General features: G+C 36.3%; 1 protein-coding gene across 2 annotated transcripts in view; it reads right to left on the reverse strand.

Moving 5' to 3' along the window:
* LOC113050328 (contactin-4-like) overlaps nucleotides 1-24,081 on the reverse strand; it is an 82,810-nt gene that overhangs the window by 5,985 nt on the left and 52,744 nt on the right. The window contains exons 6-20 of one of the 2 annotated variants that reach the window (XM_026213183.1): nucleotides 22,247-22,450; nucleotides 20,909-21,011; nucleotides 19,822-20,006; nucleotides 19,123-19,265; nucleotides 18,832-18,961; nucleotides 17,396-17,552; nucleotides 8,955-9,082; nucleotides 8,034-8,206; nucleotides 6,924-7,041; nucleotides 6,395-6,553; nucleotides 5,512-5,661; nucleotides 3,983-4,053; nucleotides 2,686-2,920; nucleotides 2,264-2,379; nucleotides 793-973 (exon numbers count right to left, since the gene is read on the reverse strand). In XM_026213183.1, the coding sequence (XP_026068968.1) occupies nucleotides 793-973; nucleotides 2,264-2,379; nucleotides 2,686-2,920; nucleotides 3,983-4,053; nucleotides 5,512-5,661; nucleotides 6,395-6,553; nucleotides 6,924-7,041; nucleotides 8,034-8,206; nucleotides 8,955-9,082; nucleotides 17,396-17,552; nucleotides 18,832-18,961; nucleotides 19,123-19,265; nucleotides 19,822-20,006; nucleotides 20,909-21,011; nucleotides 22,247-22,450 (2,253 nt within the window). The remainder of the gene's footprint in view (nucleotides 1-792; nucleotides 974-2,263; nucleotides 2,380-2,685; nucleotides 2,921-3,982; nucleotides 4,054-5,511; nucleotides 5,662-6,394; nucleotides 6,554-6,923; nucleotides 7,042-8,033; nucleotides 8,207-8,954; nucleotides 9,083-17,395; nucleotides 17,553-18,831; nucleotides 18,962-19,122; nucleotides 19,266-19,821; nucleotides 20,007-20,908; nucleotides 21,012-22,246; nucleotides 22,451-24,081) is intronic. The other variant, XM_026213184.1, reaches the window with a different exon arrangement.

A 24,081-nucleotide genomic window follows, 5' to 3' on the forward strand; every position in this document is an offset into this window, starting at 1 on the left:
TATATATATATATATATATATATATATACGATATCGATAATTATCACGATAAATTTAAAATCTTTCCAGTTTAAAGCCAGATTTTTGCTCCAAAGAGAAAGTTGTAGAAACCAGACCATTCATTTTCCTTAACAAAATAAATATCTAAATAGAAAACAATAATTTCTTAGTTTCTGCATGGTCTGATGAGTGATATTGTTTGTTGCCTGAAAATATTATTGATAATAATAATGATAATAATATTACTTTTTGTCTCTTAAAAATTATCAGTTTGTATTTTGAGCGAATAAATGGTCCGTGTGGCGCAATTCAAATTAGTTAATTCCGCTTTTGCATAAACATTTTTGCATAAACATTATACCAAACATTTATCAAACTCTTCATATTGTTTTATCGAAGGAAACTTATATTGCGATAATTATCAAGTTATTGCCCAGCCCTAGTGTAAATGCATTCAGGCCACATCTGGCCAATATATCAATGGGGCTATAGCTTTTAGTTTATTTTGAGCCTGAGGGCCTAACTACACTAATTACAGAGAGATGCCCGCCATTCAGCTTCCATTGGCAATTTCGGTCACACAGCTTGAGGCTTTTGAGGCCCCTGGAATGCTGAATACTGGATAGTTTTTGTCATTATTGACCATTTTACTTTCACTTTTTGTGCAAATATTTCATGTAGTCTATCATAAAATCTACCTGCATAACAAATACAGATACTTAAAGTTTTTGAATGGAGTATGCCCCAAAGCACTTCATGTCAACTACAAGTTTTTATAACAATATGACTTACGTGGCTTCCTGGTGGTGATGTTGATAGGTGCACTGGAAGGCCCGGTGCCTGCACTGTTGTGTGCTCTGACTGACATCAGATAAAGCGTGCTTCCCTTCAGACCTGTGATAATGACTGAGCTTTCCGTGACCCTTACTCGCTCTGCATCGCTTTCAGGCGACCCGTCCTCCAACCACTGCACCTGTAATTGTGAAGGTGAAATTTAAAGAGACATTCATTCATTTCACCTTTTACAATACATAAATAAATGAATAAGTTCTCCATCTAGCTGCTTGCAAAAAAAAAAAAAAGGAAAAAATACTGATGCGGCCGAGAGTATAAAAGAGCAGGTGCAGGGCAGAAACGCATCATCCACCTCTTGTCTGAAAGAGATGTATGCAGAAATGCCTGAATTCATAAAATAAACTGCTGCTTCCTTAGTCAAAGTATTTCTAATAAATCTAAAATTTGCTAAATTTGATTTCACTGTTAACAACTTTCTTCACGTTTTTTTTTTTGAAAGAAAGCAGATAATCTATTATTATTCCCAAGTATGTAAATTCATGCACCACTTCAAGCTTCTGTCTTTGGACAAACATATCTCCTTCTACAGTACATCCTGATATGCCCTTTTAGTAAAAACATGCGTACAGTTTTCTTGACATTAAGATACAAACATGATTTAGTCAGCCATCATCTGATCCATTGTAGATTTCGATTTCTGTGGAGCCTGTTGCTGCCTCTTTACATGTACATATAGTATACATACAGCCAAGCACGCACAAACACACGCAGCTACACACACATATTCATTTTAATGTTTGAATGGGCATGATGTTTCTGCTTGAGTAAGTGTGCTTCCAACCTCAAAGCTAAGAAATCGACTCGAGAAGAATGTCATTTTTGTTCCTGCATTAGCGTTCGATATACTAACTCTGTGACAAAGTCACCGTGACTTTCTTTTTTAACTATGTTCAATAAACATCTGCACAGTGCAGCAAGGGACCCTGGAAGTATTTGTGGATTTTCATATGTGCTTTTTTTACTACTACCCGAAGCTGTGAACGACTTATTGGTTTCACCACGGAACAACTGCATGACCAGGGATTTCTCGCCGAGGCTCGTTCAGGTTGGAAGGAGAGAAATGGGCAGGATCCTGTGGGTTTCTCGCGCAGTAAGAAACGACCTAGCAGCTGAAGTGTTTGCAGGAGGGGGAATTGATGTATGATGTCCACACATCTGAAATGTGATTTATATAAGTGCCCAGAAAGCCTGGGTATTGGCGCTCCCCGGGAGACAGGACCAGCTGTGAGAAGACCTCTTCATTCTGCAGATGAGATTGTGAAAAATGTGGCCGGGGGATCGCAGACTCTTGTTGGGGAACAGGAAATTGCACACCCTGCCATCAGCGCAGTGCATACATTAAGGAATCTAAATTGAGGTGATGCAGTGTGAGGTTTGTTCCCTCCCTCCATTTTTGGTGTTTACATACCTCATAGCCTGTTATCCATCCTTTGCTGCCGCTTTGGTGAACAGGTTCCCAGAATACCTCGATCTCAGATGCGGACAAACTGCGGGCCCAGACTCTAGGAGGAGCAACCGAAGGTTCTGTTGATGTCAGACATACCAAAATGAGAAAAGAAAGTGAAAAACAACAGGTAATGAGAACAGACAGTTTACAGGATTCATCCAACATCAGTCTCTAGTGCTTAAATATACCACCTGTTTGCAAGAACTAATTGCGCTATTAGCACACTTGCGAAGAAATTACCATCGGAGTGCACTAACACAGCTGTAGAGGGGGTGTGATTAAAACTTGAAACGCATCCATCAACTATTGTCATCCCTAAATGATGTCCAATAATGCCCTTGCACAATCTGCATACAATCAACACAGAACACAAGCGTATTAACCTTCGTCTGCTGAATATACAATGACCACAGGGCTAAACGGTCCCTCTCCAATCTCGTTGTAGACGCCGACTTTGACTTCAAACTGAGTGAGTGGCAGAAAAGTATCATTTTTATAAATGTATCGTGATGCATCTGCCAAGGCCAAAACGCTCTGTTTCCATGTTGTGGTGCCAAGGGGACGAAATGCCACCACATATCCAAACTTTTCTCCATTTTGCAGCTCCTCTGGCACAGGCTGTGAGAAGACAATATAAAGAATTAAATAATAAAATGTGATTCAATAAAGAAAGTTACTTAGTTATCAAGCCAAAACAGACTTCTCTTTTGGTGCACCATGAGTGAAATACTGTAATAAAGTCGGTATCCCTGCACTCTCAAAATACCTAAATAAGTGTGTGTATATATGCATGTCTGTAATATATACATAAATGCATGTATGAATAGCTTTATATTTCACCATTGTTTTGTGTAATTGTAGCTTTATGCTTCATGGGATTGTATTAAGTAAGTCTTTAAGTACACAGCCTTGTATCTTTATCTTTTTGTCTGATTTTCAAATACTTTGTTTGCATCACATAAATGTTTATAATGCTATATTCTCCTTGAAGGTGGTTGGTTTAGTTCACAGCTTATGCTTAAACAGAGACTCTTTAAGAAATTCCTACAAAAAAAAAAAAAAAAAAAAAAAACTGTGCCTGTAGCACAAACGATGTGGGACGTTTTACAAAGCTTCATAGGGTAAAAGGGTTGTTTATAATATCAGCAATAATATTAGTCCCTTAAAAATGCATTAAAGAGAATCATTCAGTTGACATGGTGTTACATTACTGCAAGTTGACGAGTAATTTTCCATGGTAGGTTAACATTGTTGCTTTCATAATCTGAAATCCACGGAATATAAGTAAATATATTTGACAGATTTAGGCACTACTGTGTCAGTCAAGAAACCTCTAGACTTAGTGAAAAACGTGCCATATTTTAAAAATAATACTGTGTTTAAACACACTGCTGAATATCTGCTGTGACAGCCGGTGAGATTACGAGTAAGCCATTGATAAACATTGTCATTTCATATTTACTGCTATGAAAGCTGTCTCATATCTGCGTCTTCATTATGATTTACATACCAGAGGGAGCAATCCCACTGAGGCAAAGAGCAAAGACGACAACTCTTTCCTTTTTAATTAAACCTTCTCTCATTTAAACCACGTCACCGTGGAGAATCCCCTAAGAATCCGATTCACAAGAGAAGGCTGATATGAAAACGCTAATGTCACAATAAAGATGCTGAGCTCACCTCCCAAACAATCACCAGTTCGCCTCGGCTTCCTCCCCCCCCACTCACGTTAGCTGGGGCGACTTCAGGACCTGCCAGCGAAAACAGAGAACAGAAGAAACAGGCTTTATACCTGTGGGATTGGCGGCAAATCCGAACACTTCCTTTTCCTGAGGTGTGGCTCAATGGTCTTTTCAAAATGGTTCAAAGAATCTGAATGAGGTAGGATCTAAAAACCTGCAGCATGTTCAGCTTCCTGATGAAAAAAAAAAAATGGTTGTATGGTCTCTCAGCCTGAGTTTAGTGTGGTTTTGTGCACTTTTTTTTGCTCAACAACAGCTTGGCCAGGGTCCGAGAACAGTTAGACCAATTTAACCAACTTGAGACTAGCAAATCAAACCAGTTCAAGCTAGTTTAAGATGTTTTATTGCAATGTGCATATACTGAATAATTATGTATTTGCACTTGTTTTTTTTTTTTTGTATGTGCTGGTTTATTTTGTATATAATATTTATTTTGAACATAAATACCGGTATATATATATATATATATATATATATATATATATATATATATATATATATATATATGTGTGTGTGTGTTTCCATATGTATATAGTGTAAATTGCAAGTTAAATTAAGTGTTAACTAAATATTGCTAAATACTGTATTATTTTATCAAAGTGTTAACAGTGTTCTATTGTAACTTATTTACACTGTCAATTAAAAGTAAACAATTCCCAATTCCTCAGCCAAAGGGAACACTAAAAACCATAACTGTGACAATGTACAGAACACTTCATAACTATTTACACTATTGTGCCACAGTGCAATATGTTAACTTTTGATCAGTAATTATGATATAAAATGACCTACAGCATTGATTTCACAGTATAGATATTGCTATTAATATTGTAAAATCCTCGTCAATGCACCGTCTTTCTTTATAAACTAAGCTTTGTTTGCTGGGATCTTTAAGACAATAGCTTTTTGCATGTCCTTTTCACTTGGGATTGTGTGATGAAGCCTGCATCTATTTGTGAATCAGTGATTGAAGCATTTGCACACAGTGCCTGAGCTCAAAATAGAGCCTTTCAAGTGTTACTGCTCCATAGAATGAGGAAGAAGTCCACTCAATTTTTGTTTATGTCGACATCAATTATTGATAGCTGCATTTCCTGATTACTGATGTCTATCCGCTGAGTGCAGCAGGGTTGGGCCTTGCATTAAAGAAAACAGCTATGTAAGCTACACCCCAATCCACCACACACACACAAAATTTCAAACCAACTACATTTTCTTGTGGTTTCAAACTAATTAACTAAAAATGCCAGCCTTTCTGATGCCATTCCGATTTCATAAATTATTAGCAATTTAGATGTTCCCAGGAAAACCGGTATGAATGCAAGAGTGTTTATTTCTCATGCCTGAACTCTATTACGAGTAGACACTCTCAGTGATTTAAACTAATTATAGAATTAAATTACATTTTCTCCTTCCTGCTGTATTAGAGATGACAGATATGGGGAATTGGGAGGGATGAATCTATACCTGCAGCTTTGGTGCGAACGGGTTTGGATGGCACGCTGGGTTCCCCCACCCCCACATTGTTGATAGCCACAACTCTAAATTCATAATCAACCCACGGATTGAGATTCGCTGCCATTGCATGAATCATCTGTCCAGGCACAGAATCAGGAACTAGGATTAAAGAAAATGTGGAATGCAAAAACACATCAATACCCATCTGCACAAATGAGTAGCCTCTCATAATTATTTTGCAATTATTCTTGAAGATATATTTTGATCTTTCTTAGCAAATGCTAAGATTTCTTTTTTTTTTCTTTCATAGTGTATTAAAAAAGGCATTTGCATGAATCACATCTAAGTGACACACTCAAAAAAAAAAAAAAAAAAAAAAACGATTATGCATCCTACAAAAATATTGTTATAAAAACAGAATCACCACACAGGTAGTTATATTTCTCTGTCTAATCACAAATAATCACACATAACTGTATTAATAAAATTATTAAGAAAAGCCCTCAAATGAAGATTACTGAAACACATTATTGTGCAACATGAGTAAAAAAAAAAAAGTAGCAAAAATGTATAGTGAAAAAAAAAAACTAATGTAACCACACACGCACACACACGCACGCACACACGCATGCACTCACACACATATATATAATATGGCAGCACCATTTTTAGCTTTTATGCATTTAACTTAAATTTACATTTAAAATGTGCAGTGGAAATTCTGGGAATGTCATTTTATGTTTTTTTTTTCTAATGTAAATTATAGTATGACTTGACATTTCCAAAAACAAAATTGTATTTGTAAGGGGTGTCTCAATCACGATAATAATAACATGAACTGGTTTTCTAATATAAAACCAGATTCAACAAGAAAGTTCAAAGAGTACTATACCAGTTTTGACTGCCTGCCAGCCGATAGAGAAGGGGGTCCTGGCTTGCACGATGTAGAGGTTAACGGGACTGTGGTTGTCAGGTCCGGGGCCCCACGAGAGCTGAGCAGTCCTGTCTGTGACGTCCCCCACCAACACACCCACTGGAGCACCAGGGGGCCCTGACAACACCATCACAAAAAAGAGACAAAAAGGACTCAAACAAACTTGCTGTGTATCCTCATCAGAGAAGGGCACAGCAAGGTTGCCAAGTACCTTGCGATGTGAGACAAGTCTGCCCACAAAAGGCGACATGATTAATATTCAGAACCAGGGAGAGAGATCCTTCACTTGATGATGGAAATACAAAAAGTTCTAAAGAGCACGAAGCAGGGAATTAATGCATTGATTTCAGATACTCCTGTAGTCATTACTTCAAGAGCTGGATAACAGAATACAATAGAAATAGCGGGGCCTTTTTAATTTATATTTGATAAATGCTCAGAAAAGTGTAGCATACTGAACAGTCTCCGCGGAGGGATATGCACATACCTCTGACAATTAAGTCTGCTGCTGCAGACACACTGTCCACAGCTGTATGCACCATGCAGACGTACTTCCCAGAGTGCTTGAGCTGCACGTTCCTGATCATAAGATCCCCAGAAGATCCCTATATATAAAAAAGTAATATGTAAATAAAATAAAAAAATTAAAAATAAAAGGAGAAAGAAGTCTATCTATCCATCCATATACTATATCCATACTGTATATTATGCAATGTCAATAGTATTGTTTACTACTTCAACACTACTTTACAGGAAACTGTATTTTTTTTTCAGAATTCTTGGTTGCACTTAATTTTACAGTACGTGTACTTCCGTGTACTTATAGTGTACAATGTATTTATCTAAGAAAGTTCTGGTAATACAAGATAACTACATGGGGTTAGGTTTAGGGGTAGGTTCAGGGTTAGTACCTAGTTATTACATAGTTATTGTAATTACTATAACAAGTACATAGTATGTACATGGGGAACAGGACTGTAAAATAAAGTGCAACCGAATTCTTTAATGAAGTTGAAAATAACATTTATATGAAACAAATTGTCAATTTTGATCAACAGAATGTATCCCCGAAGAAAAAAGAAATTCTGACCCCAAATCTTTCATTCCTTCCTCTAACCCAAAAACAAGTATATTTTCATTTCTGTAGTTACAATAGAATGTTCTTTCAACTCGCATGGACAATCAATCCTATTGCTATCAGTGACAGCCTGCCATTTGTGCATTTGCTCGGTCCCTCCAGGTTCTCAAAAGCAATACTTGGCAACTTAAAAGCTCCGTGGATGATCTACACAGTGAGAGGGTGGGTCCTGTGGAGTGGATAGCTGTTTGAGGTTCACTGTGTGTTAAACGGAGTGCAATGCAAATCCTGTAATCAGACAGATTTGTGCCTCTGTGTTCAGAGAGCAGCCAGGTGCCCTTGTACTCAAGTTCCCCCCATTGCTAGCTCGACAAAAAAAAGAAAACACACCAAGGGAACCCAATCATTCTTCACACGCATTCCTCTACTCCAAATGATTTCAAAGAGGAATCCAAGGCTACAGTATTTCAGGAATACAGAATTTGTAGCTATGAATTATAATGACTGACAGAAACGCACCCCTCCAATCATCCCGAAGTGATCGTGTCTACTGAAATCGATGAGCTTTCCGTTGAAGAACCACTTGAAGATGGGGTATAGAGTGGAGTCTTTAGATACTTCACATGGCAAGACAATGCTCTCCCCTACTGTGGCATCCATACTCAAAGGAGGGACTGTAATCTTGGTTGGTTCTGTCAAAAAAAAAAAAAAAAAATGAGAAAAAGAAAAGGAAGAACCAGGGCAGAAGTGTTGAACGTCTTCAGTTATGCATTAATTCATGAGAGTTTTGTGCACTTTTCAGTCTGTCAGGTTTGGAGACTAGACTGCCAACCAGCTAAACCAGCTGGAAACCAGCCTGGGAAAGCAGCTAGACCAGCCTAAAGGATCTTAAAACAGCTAAAGTCATAGAAGAGGTTGTTTTATTCAGTAGGAATTTGTTGATTCACTGACTAGCTATCAGAAATCCACATTTTAAAATTTAACACCCACAATTTTTTTTTTTTTAATTCAGTCCGGAATTTGAATAACCCTATTTGAAGCCATCAAAGTGTCCAAAAAAACATGCATATGTAATGCCATAAGTTATTAAAAGAGTAAATTGAGAGTAAAAAAAAAAAATGCTACAGCAGCATATTTTTAATTAAACATGCAGAAAGCGACTGGGGTGACGAGGATGAAGTCCGCTCTCGGTACTATGGATGGCTATGTTTTTTTTTTTTTTTTTCACACCAAGCGGCTGGACTAATAACTCACACATGACAAAAGCTTGGATGAGTTATACCTCTGTCAAACCGGCAGGAACATAAAACAACTATATATTTCATTATCAATTTCATGCTTGGGTTGCTCACTGTTTTTCTACTGGTTCTCATCCGGTTTAAGGCATCTATTTAGAAGCAAGAGAAATGTGCTGTTTGTGAAATGTGAAAGGTGCTTTACCTTTGACCACTAAAGTCCCAGAACTGCTGGATGTACCAAAGGGGTTTTTGGCAACACAAGTGTACCTCCCTGCGTCGGATTTGGTAACATTGGCAATCCTGAGGGTGCCGTCCTCTGAGATGGTCCGCCTGCAACATTAAATAAAAATTGGTGGAATAAATGCCAACCAGTGTCATCTTGCTTTAACAATACTGTTTATTAAACAATAAATACATTTATATATAAAATTAAAATGTTTAGGGTATTTTATTTTTTCAAAGATTCACTCTCCTTCAATAAGCCAGAAGCAAAGCATGCTGGGAACTAGAAATATGCTGTAACTCATTCGGTGAAAGTGTTTATATACACAGTATGTGTGTACATACATTCACATTTATATGGGAACATGCATATGCACAATAAAAGATTAAACTTTATAAATATCACATGTAATGAATATTACTGTATGTATCAATATATAGCTATACATGGCAAATGCATATTGCAGTATATTGAAAAATGTAAGCACTATTTCCCATACATGGAAATATATTATGTAATATAAAACATTATATAAGTTTATTCCCATATACTTTTGTTCCAAAGGATGTGAAAATTATGTGACTTGAGTAGGAGAGATGCATGAGATCTATAAGCATTCAAAATCTTCAACTATTTTTGTAGAACTGTGCAAAAGTATTTGGGTGGTGAAACTGACAGTGTACTGGAACAGATGAAAGAATAAACAAAGATGGTCTTTAACCCAAACACGTTCTCTGACACACAGAGTCTGCTCAGGTACTGGATCAGAGCTTTAATGTTCAAGGATACAGCAACCTTCCTTCCTTCTTGCCTCCCCAAAAGGAATTCTTAAAGAGCCAGACTCAGCCTATTCCGGACAGAATAACAAAAAAAAAAAAAAAAAAAGAAAAAAACTACCAGTATTTGTCTTGGAATGCTTGTGTTTATTTTTAAAAAGCCTGAAAACTGTAGAAAATCATTCAAATTAAATAGTCAGAGTATTCAACAGGATACATTCAGTAAATGGGATTCTAAAAGATGAAACCTCCAAATTAATGCGCAAATACTGCAATATTAAGGCCAAGAATAATTTGAAAGGGAAGAGGATGTAAAAGGGAAGCTGGTTTCAATTCTTGCCTGCACCCTTATCATTATCCAACACATGTAAGGTGCTAACAACACATTAAAAAGCATTTCCAAAAAGGCAGCACGAGCAGATGTGATTATGGAGTGGTTGCATAAGCCTGTATGGATCATGTGAGGAGATGTTGATAGTGTCTGACTGAAATGCTAACATGGCTAAAGATCAACAGCACAAACTAAACAGATTCTCTCACTCTCATCAAAAAGGTTTTTACTAGTGGTGGCTGTTCATACACAGGTTATGGATTTTTTATAACCCTCCCCCAACCTTCAGTATTAACGTGTATTTGGCAGATAAGACTGATAACTAAAATTGTGTAGGTTGTGTAGGAGAGGTGTGTGAGATGGTAAACGCAAGTGATAATTTATGCATTGCAAAATTCAAATGTCAAAAGAAATAATGAAATAGAAATAAAAAAACAAATAATACACATGCTTTAGATGGTCTAATATGAATCAGAAAAATAAAACTGATTACTGCTTGGCTAACTGCTAGCAGGTTAGGTCATAGTCTTAAAATAGAGGTTAAGTTTATGCAACTGGCCCAAACTTGGCTCTTTTGGGTTAAAACAGGAAGCAATCACCTAGCAACCATTAAGACCACCCTATCGTCATGTTAAAAAAAAAAAAAAAACTAAGAAAACTTTAGCAACCACTTAGCAACACCTCTGCAACCATTCACATCACCTTATCAACAGTGCTAGTGACTTTTGATCCGCTTGCATTTTCTTCAGAAAAAAAATATATATATTTGATTTATTCTTTTTATGTATATTTCATTTTACCTGGAAACTTGTCAGACTTCCTGCAACTGACGTCAGTAAGCAATTCTCAGAAGTGCTCCATTGACCTTGATGTACATGAACAAACAATGCTGCTTTGCTTTTAATAACTAGGAATAGAACAGAAGGAATGATAGATAGATAAATAAATAGAGCAATGTAAATATATAACGCTGTGACCTTCTCCCAGAACAAATCAAACATGAGCGCAGCAGACCTGCCAGCTAAGAAATCAAACAATTTCAGCTGCAGCTTTTTAAAATAAATATGTATATACTATGGCTCAGAGAACATGCTTTACGCCGAAAGCTTTGCTATGATTTATTGACAAAAATATCAAACGCCAACCAGACGACTCATGAGCAATGAGCTGCAAAACCAATATGAAAAAAGGCAAGAGATATTTGCTAACGGAACAAAACTTCTGACCACACAGAGCCACATTTTTATTTGCGTCGAGACGTGATGGCTTTGTAATCAGTCTCTGATCCTTCCTCTCCTGACTGCCCTGTGGAATACGATGACTAATCGATGCTTCTCTTCGCATGTTGAGGCATGTCCAGAGAATCATAAAAAGTCTAACAGTGAGGCTACAACAAAAGCTCAAGAGTGTGAGATGCAACATGTTCGTGGTTGCACCTCTTCAAACTAAATCAGAGTGTAATTGCTGTGAAAATATTTCAGACTCAACAATCACACATATTTACCCACAAAGCAGCTCTCTGTTCTTTCTCTCATGAGTAATGTAGGTGTCAGTGTGTTCTGAAGTTTGGACTTTATATATACAGTATATATATATATATATATATTTTCTTATCTTCACCAAGGCATGCATTTATTTGACCAAACATACAGTAAAACAGTAATATTTAGATTTTTTTTTCTATTTTCATATATATTTAAGATTCAATTTTTAATTCATGAATTTAGTTAAAATTTCTCAATTTAATATGTTATTGCTGAATAAAAGCACCAGTTTCTTTAAAAAAAAAAAAATCTTACTGACCATTTAAAGTATAGAGTTACTATTTTTTTGCAGTATGCATAACTGGCTACCAATAGCTGCTCGCATAAAATTCAAGGCATTGATGTTTGCCTACAAAACCACCACTGACTCTGCACCCCTTTACCTAAATTCATTACTTCATACTTGTATGTATTCAAGAAGCTTGCATTCTGCAAGTGAACATCACTTGATTGTGCCATCGCAAAGAAGCACAAAATCCCTTTTATGGAACTCAATCCGAGCAGTCCTTAACCATCTTCATTAATTAGCTAAAAACACATCTCTTGCATCTTTATTTGACCATCTAATTCTAGCACTCTCTATTCTAATTCTATTATTAAAAAAAAAAAAAAAAAAACTTTTTTTTTTTAAAATACCTCTTAGGCTTGTACACTATTAAAGGGGTCATATGATGCAATTTAAATTTGTCCTTTTTTTTTTTTTTTTTTTTGAGTGTACAAGCTCTTGGTGCATAAAGTAGATCTGTAAAGTTGCAAAGACTAAAGTCTCAAATCCAAAGAGATATTCTTTATAAAATTTAAGACTCATGTACACCCCACTAAAATGTCTCGTTCTAACACGCCCCCACATCTCTACATCATCATGTGAGAAGATTTGCATAACGCCACCCAGATGTTCACACAAAGAAAGAAGGCGTACCTTTTATTTTCATCACAGTATTTTTGCCGCTGCCGCCATGTCATATAGACACTGTGTGTTTCACTGTGAAACCAAAACTACTTTGTTTAGCCTTCCAAAAGAGTTACCGCAAGCCAAACATAGCTCCTTCATAGAATCCGCCAGCCACGCCGTTCTCAAGCCGTCCGATTCTGCTCACTCAAACTGGCCTCCACTCACTCAAGGCTGCAGTGTGTGATGCAGTTCCATTGAGAAAGCAAAACTACTTTGTGTGGCCTTCCAAAAGAGGACACGACTAGATATCATGTTTAGATCACGTCTATAATGGGTTTTATGTTTATGTCTCTTCGCTCTGTAAGGGCAGGGCATCACAATATATTAAGGGGTGTAACATTTCCCTTTCAGACCGATGGGTCTTGTAAAACTCGATATATTTCAAAAGGCAGGGCATAGAGGAGAAACAATAATGTACAGTATGTGGAATATAATCAGTTTTTTTAACCTTTAACTGCATAGACACATTTCATTTCACCAAATACAACAAATGATGTATTTTAGCAGCATCATGACACCTTTAATTTGCTGTTTTCTTAAAAAAAAAAAGAGCTAACTTTCTAATCATTTTGTATTCTATCGGTTTACTTTTGATTTACTATACAATTAAAAAAGCAAAAAAGAACTCTAACACTAGTATGCTCTATTCTTTTTCTATTCTATTTTTTTTCTTTTTTTTAATATATTTAAAAAAAAAAAAGCCCTTGCTACGTGTACTGCGTTAAGCTAACTGAGACTTGTTATAGCACTTGTATATCATAGCTCTTTTGATGATTTTGATTGATTCTATTGTCCTCATTTACAGTATAAGTCGCTTTGGATAAAGCATCCAGGGACTGAATGTACAGCGCTCTCTCCACCCTCAATAACACAACTGAGGTACCCCAGAGCAAGACACTGAACCCCCAACTACTTCCCGGGCGCCACAGCATAAATGGCTGCCCAGTGCCCACTGCTCCTGGTGTGTTTCTCATTTTCCTCTTGACAATACCCCATAGACTCTCTATGGGGTTCAGGTCTGGTGAGTTTGCTGGCCATTCAAGCACACCAACACTATGGTCATTTAACAAACTTTTTGTGATTTTGGCAGTGTGGGCAGTTGCCAAATCCTGCTGGAAAATGAAATCAGCATCTTCAAAAAGCTGGTCAGCATACATTTATTGGTAAATGGGTGCAGTGACTTTGGTTTTCAAAACAAACAATGGACCAACACCAGCAGATGACATTGCACCCCAAATCATCACAGACTGTGGATACTTAACAATGGACTTTAAGCAACTTGGGCTATGAGCTTCTCCACCCTTCCTCCAGACTCTAGGACCTTGGTTTTTAAAATGAAATACAAAACTTGCTTTCATCTGAAAAGAAGACTTTGGACCACTGGGCAGCAGTCCAGTTCGTCTTCTCTTTAGCCCAGGTAAAACACCTCTGACATCATCCATGGTTCAGGAGTGGCTTAACAACAGGAATACGACAACTGCCTTGACCCCAGCCTCAGTCCATTCCTTGTGAAGTTCACTCAAATTCGTCATACATTTTGCTTGACAATCCTCACAAGGCTGCGGTTCTCTCGGTTGGTTATGCATCTTTTTCTACGACACTTTTTTCTTCACTCAACTTTCTGTTAACAGCCAGCTTCTTTGGCAATGAATGTTTGTGGCTTACCCTCCTTGTGAAGTGTGTCAACGATTGTGTTCTGGACAACTGTCAGATCAGCAGTCTTTCCCATGATTGTGTAGCCTAGTGAAGCAACCATTTTGAAGGCTCAGGGAACCTTTGCAGGTGTTTTGAGTTGATTAGCTGATTGCCATGTCACCATATTCTAATTTGTTGAGATAATGAATAGGTGGGTGTTAAAAGAACCAAAGACTTAGGCCCAATCCCAATTCTACCCCTTAGCCCTTCCCCTTTCCCCTACCCCTCCGTTTTGCGCGTTCCCGGGAAGGGGTAGGGGTGTCTCGATTCTCTTTTGGTTGGAGGGGTAGGGGTAAGGGTAAGGGCCAGATAGCCCTTCAAACGAAGATTTTTCGGGACCGCACTTCAGACTAAGGGGTATGAAATATCTCGGCAACATGGCCGCTACAGCGAACAAAAAGACACACAAATGTAAGCTTTTTTGGAATAAATAAAGATTTTAATGAAACGTTATCATTTGTTTTATGTTAAATTCAATTGTGAGTTCATATTAACGGTCATGTTACTCAAAGAAATGTTTGTGAAAAATCGCTAATATTTGCTAACGTCATATCATTACAGACTGCATGATAATGGCACAGCATATGTCTGATCAGGGCCATTACTGCCGTAGACTAATCCCCCCAATAATTAGAAATCGCTAAACCATTTTCTCAAATATTGCCTATCCGAGAGAGAGAGAGAGAGAGAGAGAGAGAGAGAGAGAGAGAGAGAGAGAGAGAGAGAGAGAGAGAGAGAGAGAATGGAGGTTGCTTGCATTCGCGTCTGTGCGTTTATCTTTTTAGAGTGAGTTTACTTAAAAACAGCGATTGTATCCTCTCGCTGCTGGAAAATATAATGAAGCGATTCAGTATTTAAACTATTTAATAAAAGTCGTGGGGCAGCGTTGACAAGTTTATTTTCTCCTGGATGTGTGAGCTGCGCGATTTTCGATATGTGTGTGTGTGTCAGTAAGCAGCTCATTAATACAGAATGATAATTAAAGGCTCTAATGCACACCAGTATATGTGTGTATTGTAAGAGCTAGACGACGAATGATGGCATGTGACGTCATGATAGTGGTGTCCCAATCCTTAGGGGAATATTTTATAAGGGATTATATCATTTATATAATATAAGGGGTATAAAATAGAATTGGGATTGAGCCTTAAACTACTTCAGTCTATGTGCACTGAATTTATTTAATACACAAGTTTCACAATTTGAGATGTATTGCTGAAATAAATGAACTTTGTCACGGCATTCTAATTTATTGAGATGCACCTGTACACTATATTACAATAGAGCACATTGCGTTGTAAAGCTTTATCCCACAGTTCAATGCGGTCACTATTGCAACATGGCTAATACTTCTAAAACAATAGCATGCAGTGTGCACAATGTGCAACAATGTATGCAGTGCGCTTGACTTGACCCCCATTTCCTTCAACAAATTTGAGTGGACTGTTAAACTTTAATATATTTCTACTTAAAATCTGAAAATAACTAAAATACATATTTCCAAATAAAAAATTAGATGCCACTTGCTTAAACATGCACTGTTTATTTATGCATATTGTTTCATAGAGGTTACTATTTCTTAAACAATAGTATGCACAATGTGGAATAATGTATGCCACAATGAAGTGCTCTTGACTTGAATGTCCATTTCTATTCTGACAGATGTCAAATGCTAAAACATTTCTACCCGAAACCTGAAAATAACTGCAAAATTCCCAAAATGATAACAAGATGCCACTTGCTGAATTAAGAACACACGGTGTTCACTGACATATTTTCGGAATATTGCATATTGTTGCATATGCTACAAAACAACAGTATGCAGCATAGATTACATACTGTGAAGTATGGAGTTAGGAATATTGTACGTTCGCACTCTGAGACTTACCCTGACCCTCTGATAGACAGTATCTGATATACAGTCTTGCACCTCTTGTCTCATCTCCTCCATTCACTCTAACTTACAATCTCACTCCCCCTCTCTCTCATCCAATAATTACATCACTCCATGGAGACCCTGTGCAGCATCAGTGAGTCATGGCATGTGTGTTCTCTCTCAGGTCCAGATGGACCACAGTGCACAGAGTGAGTTCCCATTGGTTATCACTCCATCCCCATCCATTACTGGAGATCATACACGCGTCCCTCCTGCCACCTGTTCTGACATGACCATGCTAGAACGATTCTGTCCAATTGAAACCCCACAGGACAGAGGCAGAACCAGGGGTGTATTAATTAGTCTTCCAGTAGGCACTCACTCTTGTGTAAAAAGTGTCATCAGGAAGGATGCTGTTGATTTCAAATGTGCAACATCTGTGGCTTAGCAACTGTGTTCAGTATGGACAAAAAAAAAAAAATTATAATATTGTAAAACATCACACAGTGGGCTGATGCTAATGACTGCTGAGGGAGAGAAAGTAAGAGGAAGTTGAAAAAAACATTCTCATTATAAAATATTAAACTGTTATTTTTGGGGGTACGTAATGTTCATTTTGCATTATTTTCCACCTCACAGCTGATGGTTTTATCTGAAACATATAATTGAGCCCAACTAGATTCCATTGAAGCACTTAAATTTCTTTCCATTTATCAGCATTATTTAGACTTCCGTAAAAGTCTTAAATTGTAAAAAATAAATAAAAATGAAATAAAATAAATAACAATATTAAATTAAACTCTTACTGCCCCAAAACTTTTGAATGGTATCAAATATATATTAATACTTTTAAAACTGATTAAATGTAACCTACAAACACTACAAATAAATAAATGAATTAATAAATAAATCCTACATTTTATCTACATGCACTGTAGATTTAACCTCTGTTTCACCCAACATGGGGAAAGCAGAGGTTTCAATGCCTGTGTTTATCAGTACATAAATTATATAAATGGAAACATAATCCACAATGCTTGTTGGAAAAAGGATATTATGGCATAAATGTAACTATACTATTAAAAACCATGCAGATGGATGCAAGAAAGTACCCTGTGTGAATGTGCCTTAAGACTCTTCACCAGAACCCTGCACTATTGCAGTGCAAACAAACCCAAAGGTTCAGGGGACAACAGGAGAGCAAGCGGATCATTTTGCACCTTTCATTAGTGACCGGTCTGCTGACCTGTACCTCTTGCTGTCTTTTAGGAACTCACTGCCTCTCCTCCAAGTGTAGGAAGCTCTGGGGGACGCGTGCGGTCGGCACTCGATGATAGCTTCCCCACCTATCCGGATCAGAGTGGTCTTCTTCACTGGGTTTTTTGAGAAGTCTGGAGGAGAGGCTGAAAGACGAGGGATTTGGGGTGTTTATTTCACATATTACATATTTCACCATTAGAAATACTGAATACCAGTGTTCCCACACATTTGACTAATTTATTTTCATGACTTTTTAGTGATGCACTGAAATTAAAAACAGCATAAACATGAAACCAAAATGAAAATTTTCATATAGCCAAAAACATGAATTTTCATTATGAGGAAAAAAAAACATATATAAGTCGCACTGGACTATAAGTCGCATTTATTTAGAACCAAGAGAAAACATTACCATCTACAGCCACGAGAGGGCGCTCTATGTCTTCAGTGTAAACTACAGGAGCACTGAGCAGCATAGAGCGCCCTCTCGCGGCTGGAGACGGTAAATGTTTTCACTTGGTTCATGTCTCTTAGTTAATTTCTCTCGGTTCATGTCAAATTAATTTTGATAAATAAGTCGCACCTGACTATAAGTCGCAGGACCAGCCAAACTATGAAAAAAGTGCGACTTATAGTCCGGAAAATACTGTATTTAATAATCAGCGCTCAAATAAAAAAAAATTACAAATTTCACATAAAGCACAAAAGTATTTATATCAACTTTTTAATTATATAATTATGTTTCTACTCCAGTTCATTGTTGAAACGTAAAAACATTTAAATAGTGCCTGTAATAAAAAAAATAATAATAGATTTTTTCAAACATATATTAAACAATGACCATATCACTCACAGGTTAAATAAAATATAAGGATTTTAGCATATATTTAGCAAAAAGTGTATTTTTTTGTCGTCTTAGGAAGTTAGGGAAATTGAATGGCTTTCCTGAGGCAAGTGTAATGTTTACAATCTGTGTTATTGCCATCTTTCAGCGGATGAAACACTGATTGAGTAATTACATAAGACATAATATATTTCAGTAAGTTGTACTGTTTATTTAAACATACATTCTGTTTATTTCATGTTTTAGCTTGTAGTAAAAAAGAAACGATGATCGGTTAATTTTCGACCAAATATTTTCAGTTGCTAAAATTTATGTGCACGATCACTTTCATGATTACTAATAATAATACGAACAAAATCATTCCTATTTTGATTTGCTGGGCATTTTTGCAGTGGTTTTCCACATATCAATTATTTCTCTATTAGCTATAATTTATTATAGTAACATAATTTATATGTTCACCAAATTCTATTAATTCCCAAGACTTTTACAAGTATGAAAATCTAAATTTTAAAAATCCTTGATATTTTCATGTGGAAAAAAAGAAGGGTTCTTTGATAACATGGAAAGATGCTTACCCACAACTTTAAGCTCAGCACTTGCATATATAACTCCATTATCATTCTCAGCCAAACACTGATACATCCCAGAATCCATCAGGTTCATGTTGGAGATGGTTAACCCGCCACCATCAACACGAATTCTGTCCTGAGCATTAAAAAAACTGTCACCACTAATGACCTTGATACATTATATTTCTGCATAAAACATTTCAACATGTACACTCTGAGACACAATCAGCATATTTTAAGTCTCAGTTCTTAGTAAAATGGGCAGTGGGGGGTTATTCTGGTCGTTAGTGTTATTACCTGAGAAACCAAAGACTGTCCATTCTTGAGCCATCGGTAAACCGGTTGAGGTTTTCCATTAGCCTTGCACTCCCAGTGAAGATCAGACTCAATAGCCGTGTTTGCATCATACAGAGTCTGCGACCACTGTAGTTGTTCCACATCTGTGTAGACAGCAATGAACTACTATAATACAAATGCAGAGGTCTGCACCCAACATCTGACTCTCTGAACTTTCTCTCTTGAAATGCATTGCAACAGTGATGAAAGCATTGTGTTTTATAAACCACCAAAAAATGAGGTTACTCTGTGCACATTCATTCTCGTAGAAGAGCAGAGTACCAGTGCATATATTGTGACTCTCTGTGCAGACTAAACAATGCCTGCTGTAGCCATTATAATTAGTCTTGCCTTGACAATTGACAATATAATCTATTCTTTCATTATTTATCATTTACCACAGGTTGCTATGTGATCTGTTATCTGACTCATTAAAAATGTAAATTTCTCTTATTGATTTTCCTGCGGTAATCATGATGGCCGGCAAAACACTGCGTGGATAGGAGAGATAAAGAAAGGTCTTTTAACACTGTGAAAAATACTCTGCACTCACACAGTTTTCTGGACACGGCTGTCTTGATATTTCCAAAAAGGGCTAATTATCATCCAGTTAGTATTTTGACCATTGACTATATCTACTTACGTCAGTTTGGACCTTACTTTGAAATACAAGACGTCCTTTTGCAATACTGCGTCCTTTGGAGTTTTCAGCCACGCATTCATAAAGTCCAGAATCCTCTGGACGGAAATATGGGATCTCTAGGACACCATTTGAGTGATTTATCTTCATTTTTCCTGGGAAGGGGCTTCCATCTGCTCTCTTCCAGGAAATAGAAGGCACTGGACTGAGAAAAGTCAAGAAAAGAGACCATGTTAGCATCAGACTGTGCAAAGATGATCTATGGAGGCTTAACATGATTCATCAAAGCATCATGTTCCTAGTTAGTCAAAATAATACTCAATCCATTTCTGCATAATTACAGTTCAACTCTGACGTATTCTCCCGTCACTTGCATGTATGTTGCATGTATGTTTAATGTTTATTAAACGTTTAGGGTAATTAGCCATTCATTAAATGAATATTTAAATACACAACCCATTCAGATGTTTTAGATTAGAATGTTTTAGATTTTTTTTTAAAGACTTTTATTTACCAAGGAAGCATTGAATTGATGAAAAGTGACACTAAAGACATTTATACAGTTTCAAAAGAGATCTAATTCAAATAAATCCAGTTATTTTAAATGTTATATTCACCAAATAATCTTGAATAGAATAGTTAATACTACAATAATAAAGTACTTTTAAGAAACAAAAGCATAATATACTTTCAATAACATTAAAACATCTTGCCGACTACAAACATTTGAATGGTAGCTTTATTAAATTCATAAATAACTAAATAACAAATAAAACATAAAAATAAATGGCCTGACAGCCTATCTGTTCTGTGTTTGATAGCCCTAAAGTATCCCAGCATCCCTTAACACATTACTTGTGGACAATCCCCGGCCAGAACCCCGTCTCACCCCTGGATCACAGTCTGCAGCTGTTTTTAAAAATAATGCCTTCCCCGCTCCATCTGTTTCCTAGTACTTCAGTAAGATTAAAGGATTCTGGTTATTTCTGAGACATTTCTCTTAAATAAACTGCTAAGATGTACTATGTGCCAAGTGTGGCAGTCCCCAGTTAGCAATGCAACCCTCTGGAGGCAAGGAGTCCATCTGTTAGTAAAGCAGAGACCTACTTTCCTAAAGCGAAACACTCCAGTCGAACCGATGATCCTTTGGCAACGTGAAGCATTTTTTCAAACTGGACTTCAATCTTTGGCTCATATTCCCCCATCACAGCTGCGAAATTAGGATACACAAGCATTAGTCTTTTAGGGTAAAACCAATACGGTTCAATTCAGAAATTATTATAACTATTCACAGTATATACGTACATCACTTTATGTGCACACAAGGCATATAACAAAGTTCACAACACATGCAGCTTGCCAGGAAACCTTGCTGAAAAGACAATGGCTGGTCACCAGCATATGTAATGTTGAATGCTCATGTTCCCACTAGGTTTTTAACAACACTATTCCTATTTCAAGTAGATTCATAGTCTTTTGACAATTTTTTGTCATTTAATTTTCATTCATTTGACTCATAATTATACTATTCTATTTATTAAACAAGCAAAACTAAAAAAAAACTGTAACAGACAACTTTACATTTCAATTTTTTTTAAATAATATCCTATATATTTTTAACTATAATTTCAGTGTTCAACGAAACATGTTATTTAATATTAATGGCAAAAAGAATGATTAAAAAACTGACCAAATTATATATATAAAGTATATGTATGTATTATGAAAAACATATTCATTTAAAGATATAAAAAGACATAAAATATATTGCATGACATAACATAACAGTGCTTACATTAAGTAAGTTACCATAATTATAATGAAAAAAAAAAAAAAAAAAAAAAAAAAAACTGTGTCAACTTACATTTTTGGTACTTGTTTTGTTGACATTGCTTTGCCAAAAAGACTCCCTTAGTCAACCAGCTTTAGCAAAAATATCATGATGGTTTTGGCTATGCTGGTCGACCTGCACCAACTAAAAAATTATGTAAATTTATGCTGGCCTAAAATGGTATTTTCAGCAGGGAATGTAGATCAAACGCAAAGAAAAGTAAGAAATATGAATTAGTAAAGTAATAAGAGTTCAGCAGTGCCCAAATTATTCACAGATAAAAATATTCAATATTCACATTAACTCAAGATATTCAAAACCTCTCCGCCCTACTTCATATACCTTGTCTGGGTGAATATTAAACAGAAACTAATGACTGGTGATGTTGAGCCTCCCAGGGTATATGCGTGTGTGTGTGTGTGAGGGTTGAAGTCTTCCTTCTTAATGCAGAATATTTTCTCCTTCTCTCTCTCTCACTCTCTCTCACACACACACACACACACTCAGAGACTATGACTGCACAAATGCTATGTCTCTGAGTGGCAGCAAAGCAAACACCGTAATGCTGAAATCTTCTGATTAATCGCTGTTAGCAGTTCCTCCAGGCTACTCACCGTCCCGACGTAGCACCACTGGAGTTGGGGAACTGTAGACGGTTGTATTGGTCATCACATTCCTTACCACGCACGTGTAGTTGCCCACGTCTGATGTCTCAACTTTTGCAATATACAAGTTTCCAGTCTTCTGGGACACAAATCGTCGGTTGTCCCCAACAACAATGCTGGGGCGGCCATTAAATATCCAGGAGTATCTGATTTCTGAGGAGAAAATTGTCAGATGACAGTCAATTTTTTACCAACTCAGGTACAGTATATAGTCAACATGCTGCATACCCTTCTAAGTATATAGCTTGATGCATTATGAAATATAATATTTGAAAACGGTTTTAAATGTATTTATTTTTTGTGGATGCAATTTAGATGCGTATGCTCTCATCTTGTTAGAGCTCAGCTGTGGGAAGGTTTATATATAACAAGGTTAAAACAATACAAGCAACAGGAGCTAATATTGAAAACTAATATTGTTCCATGAAAAAAGCATATTCTGGCTCTGCAAACAACTAAAAATCTGCATTTACTCTTCATGATTACAAATAAACACAACATTACAATGTAAGATGATAGTGTGACATGCAAAGCATTCTGATGCTATTGAACATTTCTAGAACAAGTTTTAAGACAAAAAAAATAATTAAACCATTAATTTTGACAAACTACGCCCTATTTATTTTCATAAAAGCAAAATATGTGTATTTGAATTATGCTGGCATATGGCATATTTATCTAAAATAACCCTTCTATTGTTAAAACAATTAAAACAGCCATCAAAACAACTTTTGGTTTGTGACATCGTTATAAAAATTAATATTGAATTCAAATCATCTACATGAAGAAGTAAAGTTTGTGCTTATCGTAATATATTGTAAAATATATTTACAGCAAATTTGTTTATAATCAACACAAAGCGAATGAATGGGTTTTCAATGTAATTATTTAGCTTTTAACAGTCTTTATGTGATATAAGCTAATTTTGTAATACTCTTCATCATTTTTCTTGTATTTCTATTCATTCATATCACCTCTCACTCTTTCTTAATGAGACAGGAATACAGGAAGACCGCAGGTCTGTGGTAAGAAATGAAGTATCAAAGTATCAAATTAAGCAGCGTTTATTAGAGGACAGAAAGGGGTTAGCATGGCTGAAAAGTGGATTGATAAGGGCTATTTGAGGTTCAAATAGCATATCTAAGAGTATACAGCACCGAGGAAAAAGAACCATTTGGCTTCAAGACAGAAAAAGGTGAATTAAAACCATCATAAATGGAGTGGTGACAAGGTGAGAGACCTCTCGTCATTACTGGGCACTGTGCTTAAGGCTTTCAGTCTCATAGGAAACCAATTCACAGCCACTATAATCTGAAACCATGTGACAGAGTAGACAAATGAACAAGGCTATTTATGAGTAAAAAGAGGTGATTTTTACTTTAGGTAACAGTTACTGGGCAGTAATGGAGAGCGGTCTCTGAAATTCACAAAGTTCAGTTCATTGTTCCAACTTGTCTAGAAAACAACTAACAGTAATTTAACATCAAAATCATATTAAAGTAGCAATCAACCAAAATTAACTCTTATTGTGCACCTTACTCAAACAAAAAAGAAGAAATTCACACAAACACACACTAAATGTAATATATATATATATATATATATATATATATATATATATATATATATATATATATATATATATATATACAGTATATACCGTACACACATTACATTTAGAGTCATTCTTTTTTTTTGACAGAAAGAAATAATATTTATAATTATAATTAATTATCTCTCTCTCTCTCTCTCTCTCTCTCTCTCTCTCCCTCTTCAGGTTTCTC

This window comes from Carassius auratus, chromosome 31 (genome assembly GCF_003368295.1).
Source record: "Carassius auratus strain Wakin chromosome 31, ASM336829v1, whole genome shotgun sequence".
NCBI lineage: Eukaryota > Metazoa > Chordata > Actinopteri > Cypriniformes > Cyprinidae > Carassius > Carassius auratus.